This window comes from Bombus affinis, chromosome 9 (assembly GCF_024516045.1).
Source record: "Bombus affinis isolate iyBomAffi1 chromosome 9, iyBomAffi1.2, whole genome shotgun sequence".
Lineage (NCBI taxonomy): Eukaryota > Metazoa > Arthropoda > Insecta > Hymenoptera > Apidae > Bombus > Bombus affinis.
In genome coordinates, this window is record NC_066352.1 from 14,193,885 (window position 1) to 14,206,527 (window position 12,643).

The following is a 12,643-nucleotide window of genomic DNA, read 5'->3' on the forward strand; positions in this document are numbered from 1 at the left end:
GTGCCAATTAATTTTTCGACATGGTAAATCGAAATTAAAATCTACTACTAAACGATTAACCCTGATTAATTCAAATCACAAACAAAATCGTTTTAGTTATATATTCAATTCAATATATAAATATTTAATTTACGGAGTTACTCGGCAATTGTGTTCGTTATGCTATTTCCAAAAATTAGTTGCAATTTTTTGATTATAAAGAACTTTCATAAAATCAATCGGTTAATTGATTCAGTATAATACGTTAAAGATTCGTTCGAGCACTCTACTCGCGAGAAGATCCTTCGAACACTCTCACCAAAGTCCGACTGGACGAATTTCAATGGCCCAACTTTTATTTTCTTTGCACGTATCGAACATAATAGCCAATTACAAACGCAAATGCATGCAACGAAGGAAAATAACATCGACAAAGCGTATATTGAATTCAATATTAGGATTATAACGATTGATTTTATTTGTCAGAAATATTGTACGAAATTTACTCTTCTAAAGAAGACTAGAGAGAAGAAGATGATAACACTCGCCATGTTTTTAGCAGGGGATTAAAAACTAAAAGCTTGCCATTACGGACTCGCAAATTACGATATTACGGTAATAGAAACATAGGAAAGAGACCAAGTTAAATAAAAAGGAACAGAAATGTCTAAATACAAAAAACTCAGCCAAAACAATTAATAATAATAAATACTAGTATACAACCTGAGGGAAAGATAAAGATATTCGAAATATTTTATTAAACAGATATAGCAAACATTTATATCTGCTATCCTGACAAACAGAAGTGGAAAGAAAATACTAAAAAATTCACCAACGCAAGAATAAACAAAGCAAGACCTAGATTAACACTGAATATACCTTATCGAGTAAAAACAGAAAAACACCTTATTAATTTTTCTCACCGAAGAAGAAGAAAATATACAGGGTATCGAGCGAAAACAATGAAAAATCCCACGTTACCTCGTCATTACCTTCTGCGTCTAATCCTGACCTACCTTCGCGCGATTCCGCGTAGAAGCATCGCGAATTCTATCAAATGGAATACGGTGTGCATGGCTACGGCCCTGACTGAGTTAAAAGAAGGCATTCTACCGTGATAAATTCACCATTACGGCGAGTGGGGCGGCATACAGTCGGAGAAAGTGGCGTTAGTTGATATATACCCAGGCAACGCGGGCCATCGTACGCATTTTCAATATCGCTCTCGCTAATTTCAATCGGTGGAGATAAATCACGTCCTCCTGACACCGGCCAGCTACAGGATGACGTTGTTGATCGGATTGTTCCTGATTGCCAGCTGGACCGGAGCTGCCTTCTCCGAACTACGTGAGTACCATTTTCATCTTCACGCTTCTAAATCCTGTTACGAACTAGAAATAACATTTGCATCTGGTTTTGTTCAAACGTCGTTGTATCTTGGGAAACAACAAAAACAAATTCTTTGTATATTTTATGTATTTTGTGCACATTATGAACGTTCTATACGGTTTTGCATCTTCAAATTTCGCATAATTGGATAAAAAACCGCGGTTTGGTAATTACTAATAAGACATAATAGACGCTGCTTGATTCCAAACGTCGTGATATTTCATAGCTGTTACTTAAAAGATGTTTAACACAACTTGCATCCGAAAAGAACGTTTACCATATCCTGACTAAGTAAACTGAAACGTCAATCTCAATGTTGAAACGTTGATACAGACACGCGATTATCCACGACTCGTGTATAGAAACGTTTCAAGGACGATATCAATGAAAATTGATTCTATTTTTAACGTTCATAATATGGTAACCACTGTCATGGTACAACTTCGTTATTGATAGGTATTTACATACATAATAAAATTAACTTCTCATAGCTTGAGGGTTTTCTGGGAATCTTACAAGAATATCAAGCATTTTGAGATATAAAGTAATTTAAGATTGTCTGTCTTTAGGAGAATATCCTGCTTAGAGTAGTTTATGTCACAACGTGAAATACGTAGTTTAATAAAGTAGTTAAGTAGTATAGTTAAAGTACCTTAAGTATTTTTGTACCATTTTTATTTTACAAGTATATCGTCGGTTTAAATGTTATAAACATAAGAACATATTTTACAAAGCCTTTTGGTAAATCTATCTTTAGTTTAATTACTACGGATCTAATGTGAAAAACTTTCTTGTACCAACAGTGTTAAAAGGTTTCTGAAAAAGTTACCTCGCTAAATCCTTTTTATTTACGACGTAACGTGGCTAAGTTCTTACTGCTCCGATAAAATAAAGAAAAAAGCAATAAGATACGTACGATGTTTGGGGAAAAAGATGGAACAAGCGAGATGCGATATTTAAAAAATTTATCGTCCGAAGAACTTTCGATGTTGTGTAGCTATAACTTGACACCCGTAAACATCTGTTAAAGGTGCTTCGTGTAAAATGACGTTGCGTGACGTAACGAACGTGTTGGACGATTCTGGTTTTCGACGTGAATGTAATCGACCGTGACGAAAGAAATTGCTTAAAGAACAAAATTAAACTTTATTCATCGAATGTCTTTCACATTCGAGCGCATATGAATTTTGTTGCTCGATAAAAATAGAAAACGTTGGTGAAACAAGGAAGCAACGTAGCAGATATCCAAACGAAACGCGAAAAATTTCCCCTACAGGGGGAAGATTGAAAATAATTATTCGGCGTTTTATAGAAAATAAAAATAAGAAGATAAGAAGGGAGAAAAATGTTAAAATATAAGAAAATAGAAACAAAAGGCAAAATATAATATTTTTATAAAATACTCCTTCTACCAAGCATTAAAATACTTTCGTAAGTCACTGTACATATTTCTCTAATTTTGTCGTACAAATCTCTCGAGTTCTAATCATGCACGATAGGTTGGGATACGCACGAAGGAACGGTAATTCTATCGTGAAACCAACCCTTAACCCCAATCAACGTTATTGTCACCTCGTTTCACCCTCGACCATGCTTCGAGTTTTACGATCGAAATTTTTTTATCGGTCGTTTAGAAATTCGGATCGAACGGACCGGCTCCAGGTCGTAAGGACATTCTCGAAGAACGATCAATCGTTCGCAACGGTCCGCTCTTTCTAGCTATCGGCGATCTATCAATCAGTAACAACGCGGCGCCGCGCCGATCCCGTTGATCCCCTGTATCGATCGATCCTTTCTCGAACACATGTGTTTTCTTCTCTCCCGCCTTCGGACTCTTCAGCACCGAGAATTCGCCTTTACGGTCGTAGAAAGAGCATGGGCGCTTGCCAACGTAATTTCACTTTCTACCGAACGTCGAATCACTTTCGATTTTAAGCCTGGCCTCCAGCAACTGGCAAAAAGACGCTCACCGTGACTCTTTGATCATCAACTATCGTTGATCGTTCAGTCGCCCAAGGTTTGCACGTTGTTCGTAGACTCTTCACGCAGTGCGTTGCACATATTGTTCGTCGTTCGTACAGTGGTGGACAAAAGGAAATTTATGGAATAAGAAATATAAAAAGACGCGATCATTTTGCAAAACCGATTTATATCTGGTGGTAAACAAAAGGAAATTTGTAGAATAGGGAATATAAAAAGACGCGATCATTTTGCAAAACCGATTTATATCTGGTAGGAGCAATTATTCCTAATCTCTGTCTTTTTGTTTGTTACGTTTAATAATAAACGATTGTTATGGGTATGGTAAAAAGTTTATGGGAAATATCACGGAAACTGAAACAATAGATGAAAAGTAATTGCTTAGATACTTAACTGTTTAATAACGTATGTATATTATTTATTGTAGCGAGGCTTATTGTCTAATGCGATCTTCGTTTACATAGATGCACGTTGAGTAGAATTTCGTTTGCTCTTTTAACGCGTTACTTGTAACAATGTTCGCAGTGTTTCCGATTAATCGTTCAATGAGTGAGACTAATCGAATTGGTCTTGGATATTAAAATAAGCGTTTGCGTTGGTTAGCTAGTGGGAAAGTGGGTCATTTAAATTGCTTAAGCTGCGTCCAGCTAAAATAATTATAGGTTCTACAAACACGCGAGTCGTTGCTTTTCACCGATTGGAATGTCAGGACCCCTTTCGCAACGTAAAAGGAAGTTTCGCTATGTCACGCCGGTTAGACGCATTCTTCTGCAAACGTTTTCATATTGCATCTAAAGAAATTGTTAATTAAACGTTTTATATGACGAACGAACATCATTCGAATTCCTAAGTAATAATATAAAACAAACACTTTCTTACTTCGCTATCGTCCACAAATATTTAATTTCCAAAAAGAAAAAGATTTTTAACAAATCCCCTTATGTAATTCGAACATTTTTCATAACGAAACATATGAAATATATTTATAAACACATTTTTAACGCATTTCATAAATTATCCGATTATTCTATTCAATGAAAAATGATAAAATCGTTAAGAAGAAGCACATAATTTATACCTTGTCAATTTGCTATTATTATTAACTGTTGGATTATCGCCTACGAAATGACTTGGATACCCTGTAACAGCGTCCATATTTAAAAAATCCAAATTCTCTCGTTCAAAAATCTTCCACCGATATCATCCATTGCGAAGAAACGTTTGACTTTTCGTCGTCGCCAAAATTACACTATTGCATCTGCTTTGCAGCACCTGGTGTGCAGTCTTGTCCACGGGCGCTCGACCTGCCGCAATACGACAGATGCGTGGTGCAGCAATTGAACGCTATAACGCCGTACCTGGCCAAGGGTATCCCGTCTTTGAAGTTGCCAGCTTTAGATCCTCTATTCCTGCCATCGTTAACGGTGGATAGAAACCTGGATTCGCTGAAGATCAAGGCGAACATGAGTCAGATTCGCGTGTACGGCGCAACAAATTTCGTTATTAGCGATTTGAAGGCCAATCCGAATGATCTATCGGTTCGTCTCAAAGTTCAGCTGCCCCATGTCCATGTAAATGGAGATTACGATGTACAAGGAAGATTGCTGTTACTTCCATTGAACGGAGCTGGCAGTTTCAAAGGAAATTTCAGTGAGTATATTTCCAGCGAGCGTTTCGTTCGACACGTCCGAATCTAAGTATTTCTGTCTCTCGTGCTATCGAATTGATTTATCGCCACAGCCAGCACGGAAGCGCAAGTATCTGCTCAAGGCAAAGAAGTTACCGATAAGAATGGAATACAAAGGATCGAGATCGATAAGCTGGTGACAAAGATTCGCGTAGGAGACGGAAACATCAAACTAAAAGCACCGCCTAGTCACTCTGTAGCTGGTAACTATCTAGTTAATCTGTAATTTAACTTTCGTCTCGAATCGAAAAAACGAAGGCAAGATGAGCTTAATTGGTTAAAAGAGATTAATTCGCTAGGCAATCTAATTCTTTTAAAAAATCGTCCATCGCTATAATACCAAATCTGTCCATATTTCTTAAAGATGATTCGAACGATCGCTTAAACGAAAATACGAGTACAAAAGCCAATTGTGAATTCTTCATAAATTTCCCGTTAAACAGACATAATAACGTTCTTCGTAACAATCGAAATTCAATAGTACGAAATACTTCCTTTTCTTTGGCTCAATAACTTTAAATCTGCTCCGGCAACCACAATCTGCGAGGCTTTTGTCCAACTTCCTCCCTTCTTCGTTCTTCGATCTTCCCTCTTTCCCTTCTTTTTCTCACCTTTCGCTGCAATTTCGTCTTTTCAGCTGACGCAGCGGCCACGTTTTTCAACTCGAATCCACGCTTAGTCCTGGATATCGCCAGCCCGATTATCGAGGACACAGCCGCGACTGTTAGCAGAGCATTGGCCGCCAGAGCATTAGGGGCTCTCACAAAAGAGGAATTACTTCCCTAGTCCACGTTCGCTACGTTAGGCGATCCCATAACTAATGGTAGAGTGCGTTTAACGCGTTTCCTGTCTCCTCAACTATGAACAATCCAATAATTCATATTCATTGAAATATAAATATTATTCGACTCGAAATTATCAATTTCAAGTGATACACATTTGGTAAATTAAATTATTCATTGTATTTAATACACGTGAAAAGTGTCGTAAAATGTCAAATGCTTGGTGTCAGATTATGTCAAGTAGCAAGCATTTGTATTTTGCAAGGTATTGTAATTTTATACTTGGACACATTTGCACATTTTCTTTGTTAATAATCTTATAAATATTTGAAAGCATATTCACTGAGCAAAGTTATTCGTCCAGATGTAACTTAAATACTACAGTTTCTTTTTCCTAATAATGATCTTTCCAATATTATAAATATTAGCACGCATATACTGTAAAAGTTTCTTTCTGGTTTGCTGAGCGTTTCTGCAACGTTCTGGAATATCACGAACAGAATTGTCGATTTCGATATGGAAAATCAGGTCCGACAGGAAACGTATTAAAGCGAAAAACAGAGAATTTTTTACATTTTAAGTACGTACTTAGATCGTTTTTATACTGCATATTAGATATAGCTTAATGTGATTAACTATAGTAAGTAACGAATGGTAGTTTGTTGTTGTCATAGCCTAGATGGAAAATAGCATTTTTAAACAACCAAAAAGGAGAAAGATATTTTAAATTTTGGACATCTTAATTAATCTTATTTAATCTTAATTAATTCGTCGTTATTTGTTATAAAATACGATTACAATGAAACAACATAGAATCTGTTTGTATATATAAATGTATACTTTCACATAGATGTCGAATATTGTACGCTTGTTATTAATTTCCAGGTGTAATTGTTAAAGCAAATCATTTTACGATCTTTTGATAAAATTTTATTATTCATGGGGCAAAATGTTTCGTTACAATTGAACATTACTTTGTACGTTAAAAATTATTCGCCTACTTTTGTACAAATCATGTGACATGTTAGAACGTAATTACACAATTTCATAACTTCATTGTAAAATTATTTGTCGCAACTATACGTATCATGTTGACCATTTTCTGTCTGGTTTCTTGTTTGTCGTTCGTTGATTGAAAACTTTTGTAATAAGCCGAATAAGTGTTATAATAAATCTTAAGCTGAATATATCTTACCTTGATTTTACAGTAACACTTAATAATATACGATCTACACCAATTTTAGAAGCACGCCTAAATGCTTTTCCAAACTTTATATATTTATTTTATTTTCCAATTACTCGTTCATAATTCTTTAACAAGATAATAATATCGAAATGTGTTCTTTCATTCGTTTATAAAATATATGACGTATGCAAATGTATGCCCGTATGAATATACATTGACAATAAAAGATAACAAAAGTAGCTGTACAAATTTTTACAAGATTATCGGAACCGAATCTTAACGATTTAAACAGTTTAATCGTCCGGAAATAGTTCTTTGTACGTGAAAGTCTTTGTGATTTTATTGGCCACGTCCGTGAAAAGTGTTGCCAGCGATGTTTCCAGCACCGGTGTGATTTCGTCCAGAAATAGAGCGTTGTTGTTGTTTAACAACTCGTGGGTGGTAGCGGCTGATCGAACGAAAAATGTGATTAACACCTCGGAAACGTATTAATGCAATTCATAAATCACGATCGAATAATAATTATTCGCTGTTACGAGGATCTGAGGAATAATTAGGATACTACAAAAATAATTAAGGAAAATCACTAACCTAATTTACCGATGGGGATATATAGTTAAGATAACGATTAGCTTACCAAGAACAGTATCGCCGCCAAACAAATTACTGAGATTTAAATGCGCCTTGCCGATTTTGATCTTCATCTTCATCTTCTCAAAATTAAGGTAGACGTCGTTATCTCTGTGCACTTTGCGTGCTCGTAGGACGACGTCCGAATCATAATTGGCTTTGGAATAAAAATAAATCAAATCAATGGTAGATAGAATTTAGAAATGAAATAAAGAAATTTAATTACTGAAAGATCCAGTGATATCACCCTGCCCTGTCAATTTCAGCAAAAGCAGCCTTGCGTCGATCTGGTACTTCCCCTGAAAGCTCAACTTATCGAAATTCACCTTGAACGTGAAGACCACGTTCTCTACGTCAGCTTTAAGGTCCCGGATATTGAACGAGGATGGACCAAACACCTAATGTTTCGTTATTAACGTAAAAAAGACAAATTATAACAAGAAAAAGAGAGGATCGAGCAAGTAACATCGATCTACGCAGATGATCGCGTTCCGTTCTACAAATTTACCCGCAAATCCGTGAGATTGACGTCGAGCCTCGCTCCGACTGGTCCTCGAGACAGACGAATTTGTTTGAGGTTTAGGGGTTCGATGGCTGGTGCGCCGAGTTCTGGTATCCCAACTGATAATTTATCACGAAGCTGATCGATGGACCTGGTGATGCATTTGTTGATATCTGGATCGCTCTTCTTGCACGGCTTTATGTAAGACGCTGAAATCGAACGATCGCTCAAACTGGATTAATTGTTGACGCGTTGAAATCGTCTCGCGTGATTCGAACGGTCCAAGTATTATAATACGAAGAGATGCATCGCGCAATTTTATACAAATGTGTATTTAAGTTGAAGAAATTGAAAGGTCGAAAAAGTTAGGCAATTAGAAATCAAGAATCAAAGATTAAGAATTGGAGATCTGGAATTAAAAATCAGAAATGAAGAAGGAATAATTATGGATCACTTGGAACGGGAATAGACAATGTCGTTTTAGCGAAAATTGCGTTGCTTTGTGCACTAGATTGGAATCTGCATGATATTTGCTATCTTGCTAGCGTGATTATTAACAATTAGATCATGGACGTTTAAGCAAATTTAAATTCTTCGGGATATAAAGAAAAATAGAATCTACATTGCGATTTGTTTGATTCATCATTGATGGAAATAGGAAATATAAGGTTGCCTCGTCGATACGATTCCATTTATTTATCACGGTATATCAACTGTATCGTTCTAGATTCTAATTTTATTATTCAGATCAATTTTACGTTACTTGTTCTATAAAAAGGAATAACACGAGGAAATATTTATTATCTTCGACCTCTTTAACAATTTCAAAGTCCAACGCGTACAAATGATAAAAAAGTTACTACACTTATAACAAGGACTGCCAATCGATATAGCCAACGTTTTTAAATAAAAAGTGTAAAGTTTTATTTCACAATATCTATTTATGTCCACTTAATTACGAAATCCCCTATACAACGCAAGAGAATCTTCGTTCTGTCGTTTGTTTAACTATTATTTACACCTTTAACACCTTTAACTATTATTTTCGTTATTGTCTTCGGCATATCATTTGCTGTCATTCCAAAAATATAACGATGAATCATAACGAGCGCGGATCTTCTACCACGAAATTCTATCTTCTATTTCATCTAATTTACTACCGAAATATTATTTTTTGTTGAAGGTTCAGGGGGATGAATTATTAATCGACCAGAGATTTCAAGAGAGAGATCGTCGAAATGAACCAGATCGGTGAACTCGTTTCTTGTTGTTAATCGAGTTCAATGTCGTGGATGCAGTCCTGTTTTAAAAAACCGAAAGCGGCACGATAGATGTCGAAACGCGTTTAAAATGCACGCTACATGTGTACTCACTTCTGTCTTTCATGGAGAGCCACTACTGAAATTTTGCAATCGATCCTTAATACCTATCAACACATTCTCGAGAAGATCTCGTTGGCATTAAGCAAGACACAAAAATTAGGGTAAGGACTGGTGAAAGGAGATTAATTCCTTTGAAACTCGCGGATGACCGATCGTTCGATGTGCGATTAGCGCGAAATTTCCTTTTACTTGGAAGAGTGATTCGAAGTGGATAGAATTTCTTGGTAGAGATCGTTTCGGAATTTTCCATTCAATTTTAATTTATAGGATTTTGATATTTTTAATTTTGCGATCCTTCGTTTCTGATTTTATAAGTTTTTTCATTATGGAAATACTCACGCAAAACAGCAAAGACTGCGGAGAACAGAGTCGCTGTTAAGCTGAAAAAAATAGAAAAATATTAATTGCCATTTTATCGCATCGTAAAGTATATCTCTAGTTTCATTCCATGTTTTTGTAACAAAAGATTATAGAATCTCGGTATTTTACCTTTATCGATCTAATTTTCTTCGTTTAAGTGAGAAGTATGAATGGTGCTTTATTTAGGGGAAAGATATCGAAAGAGAAGAGAAAGTAGCATAAAAGGTTATTATTTTATATTATGCAAATTGTTTGACTTTTAAACGAATATAGCTATATACATATATATGGTTTTATTTATAAATGTAACCTAACCTAACCTAGTTTAAATATAAACTAACCTTAACTAACCTAACCTTAAATAAAGCCACCTATATATAGATATATATAGATATAGATATAGATATATATAGATGGTTTTATTTAAGACTTCTTCATAAATAAACTATTATGAACTATTGAATTAACTTGTCATATTTATTTACATCGAACTTGAATAAAGAACTCTATCGAATCAAAGATAACACAGTAGCTCGTAAATCGTAGTTGTATGCTTCATGAAGAAACTGTATGCTGGTAAGATTCTTTAAACGAACGATGCCAAGGTTGTCTTTTATATACTTTGCACAAAGACGTCTTAAACACATTTGTAATTACTATGAGTAACGAAACATTGTATTTTAATTATATAATCCAAAATAATTTGCCATAGTAATGCATCAGATATTTTCGTAAGTAATCGTCTGAATACACGTCAGTTACAAACATTTATTTAAAAGATAATCCATCAACTCGAGAGCGTATAGTACATCATTAAATAATCGATTGGAACAGAAAGGGAATAGCTGGTGCTTGGCTTGAACCGAGACTAGTATTGCATCACTGTGTAGCATTTCCAAACCACAACATACTCGACCCGCGGTTTGTGTAACTTTATGTCTTCCGCGTTTTACGATCTTGCAAATTTTCGTCGAGAGTTAGTCATTAAAGAAACATTTCTTATGTCCACAACTTTTTACTTTTAAACTTTCCACGGTTTCTTATGCACTTTATTACGCGTAATGTACGTGTTTCTATCGTTTCACGAAATCGATAAATTCAGAAGATCAAAGTTGGAAGACACAAATAAATAATTATTTGTTTGATTTAAAAATCTCACATCCACCTAACTCGCATGAAGAAAGCGTAACACCTCGAACTGTTAAGAAATATCCTTAGCTGCTTTTAAAATAAAATCGAGAATAAAACCAGTCTGCACGAGTATTTGATAAATGACGACCACTTTTTTCGCGCTATGATTGTCGACCGGATCAAGTTCAATATGTAATTACGAATCTACGTTAATTTCAATAAAATTTTGCCTTGTAGATTTGAAATTCTACTTATATAAGTCGTCTATTTCCTGAAGTGCTCGCAAAGTGTCGCCTCGTTCATAAAATTTTCCAGTACATCGATATGGATATTTCTCTTCTTAAGCAAATAAAATATTTATCGAAAGAATATCATGGCAGATTTCGAATATCCCTTTATAAATGTTTCCACATTAATATCTCAATGTTCGAATCTATCAACAAGATCCTCGTATTCTTCGATAACTGTAATCTTCAAGCTTTCAAAGACACCCCATTAAGAGTACGCACTTATCTCCTCTAACCGCACATTTCCAAACTCCCACTGAACACATATTTCACAGGAAACTTTTACTCGCGATCGGCTAATAAAATAAAAAAAGTCAAAATCAAGAAAATAGAGAAAAAATAACACGCCCATCGACCATCGATCGTGTAATATGATAATACAACCGTAACGATTGCGACGTGACACGAGCAGCCAAAATTCCCTTTAACCGGCTAAACGGGATTACGGTTAAAGATCGATCCTTAGTGGCTTAAGTTAATTTTGAATCCGTAACCGAAAGAAACTAAGAAGGAGAAATAAGACAAATTGGTCGTACCAAAGGCGCACAAGAAGAGCGTACATCACGGCCGGTCAGCAGGTTCTCTGGCGTCTAACCGATCGAAAGACGGGGATGATATGTAAAGCCACGATCCCCGGACAGGACTGCAGGGATTGCCTTATCGCATTAAGCATGCTGATTACCTCGTGCCACTTGTCGGTCATTGGTCCAGCCCCGTGGCTCGCGCCACACCGATGCTAACTTCTGGAGAACGGTGTTGCACACAGTCGAATCGCCTTTTGCCTCCATCCATCCGTCTTTCTTCGCGATTTTCACGACTCACTCGATGCTCGAGTTCTATCTCTAACGCGTTCACTGTCGCGGCTTTCCAGAACTTTCTCGTTCGCCGCTACCGAACAAGCGGACTGCGCACTCCACTTTCCAGTTTGCCGGAACGTGGCAACTATCGCGACGAACGGGTTGCCACTAGTTGTTTATCCGCGTTTCCTAATCTTGCTTCCTTTGAATTTGAAAACCGCGCCGCAGTGAACACGTTAGAGCAGTTTGGTGGAAGATCGAGAGTTCAAAGAGTTAGATAGGTGGTGGTTACGGTAGAAGAGCGGAGAGTCAAGGGGCGGTGGATCGTTCGGGCAAGATGATTCTCTTGACGAAACATTGTTTCGCCAGATTTCGTTTAATAATTCATATTTTATTTATTATTTGGTATTTTAATAATTAAGGGGAGATTTAGAATTCTCAAGGGAAATTAGGGCAGAGTGAAAGTGGGAGACTTTTAGGGTAGGCATTTTTCAAGTGTTTCGACAGTTTATGGTTCGTGCGGTTGGGATGATTTTCGGCTTTTAATGGCC

At 36.2% G+C, this 12,643-nt stretch overlaps 2 protein-coding genes across 2 annotated transcripts; one reads left to right on the forward strand and one right to left on the reverse strand.

Moving 5' to 3' along the window:
* Positions 1-1,131: 1,131 nt before the first annotated feature.
* LOC126920404 (circadian clock-controlled protein daywake-like) lies at positions 1,132-7,011 on the forward strand. Its single transcript, XM_050730745.1, has 4 exons — positions 1,132-1,326; positions 4,618-4,998; positions 5,089-5,238; positions 5,673-7,011. The coding sequence occupies exons 1-4, from the start codon at positions 1,263-1,265 to the stop codon at positions 5,819-5,821; spliced, it is 744 nt and encodes a 247-aa protein (XP_050586702.1). The 5' UTR covers positions 1,132-1,262; the 3' UTR covers positions 5,822-7,011.
* Positions 6,725-11,971, reverse strand: LOC126920402 (uncharacterized). The gene is made up of 6 exons (XM_050730743.1): positions 11,832-11,971; positions 9,857-9,897; positions 8,142-8,344; positions 7,860-8,031; positions 7,641-7,790; positions 6,725-7,451 (listed from the first exon to the last, which is right to left on the reverse strand). The coding sequence occupies exons 1-6, from the start codon at positions 11,855-11,857 to the stop codon at positions 7,297-7,299; spliced, it is 747 nt and encodes a 248-aa protein (XP_050586700.1). The 5' UTR covers positions 11,858-11,971; the 3' UTR covers positions 6,725-7,296.
* Between the last annotated feature and the right edge of the window lie 672 nt (positions 11,972-12,643).

What these genes read in the sequence shown, in the direction of transcription:
- LOC126920404 (XM_050730745.1), top strand. Translation starts at nt 1,263, where the DNA reads ATGACGTTGTTGATCGGATTGTTCCTGATTGCCAGCTGGACCGGAGCT. An exon ending in AGCTGCCTTCTCCGAACTAC is followed by an intron (nt 1,327 to 4,617) that starts GTGAGTACCATT and finishes TCTGCTTTGCAG; the next exon opens with CACCTGGTGTGCAGTCTTGT. An exon ending in GCCTAGTCACTCTGTAGCTG is followed by an intron (nt 5,239 to 5,672) that starts GTAACTATCTAG and finishes TCGTCTTTTCAG; the next exon opens with CTGACGCAGCGGCCACGTTT.
- LOC126920402 (XM_050730743.1), bottom strand. Translation starts at nt 11,857, where the DNA reads ATGTACGCTCTTCTTGTGCGCCTTTG. An exon ending in TCAATCTCACGGATTTGCGG is followed by an intron (nt 8,032 to 8,141) that starts GTAAATTTGTAG and finishes ACGAAACATTAG; the next exon opens with GTGTTTGGTCCATCCTCGTT. An exon ending in TGGCGGCGATACTGTTCTTG is followed by an intron (nt 7,452 to 7,640) that starts GTAAGCTAATCG and finishes TCGTTCGATCAG; the next exon opens with CCGCTACCACCCACGAGTTG.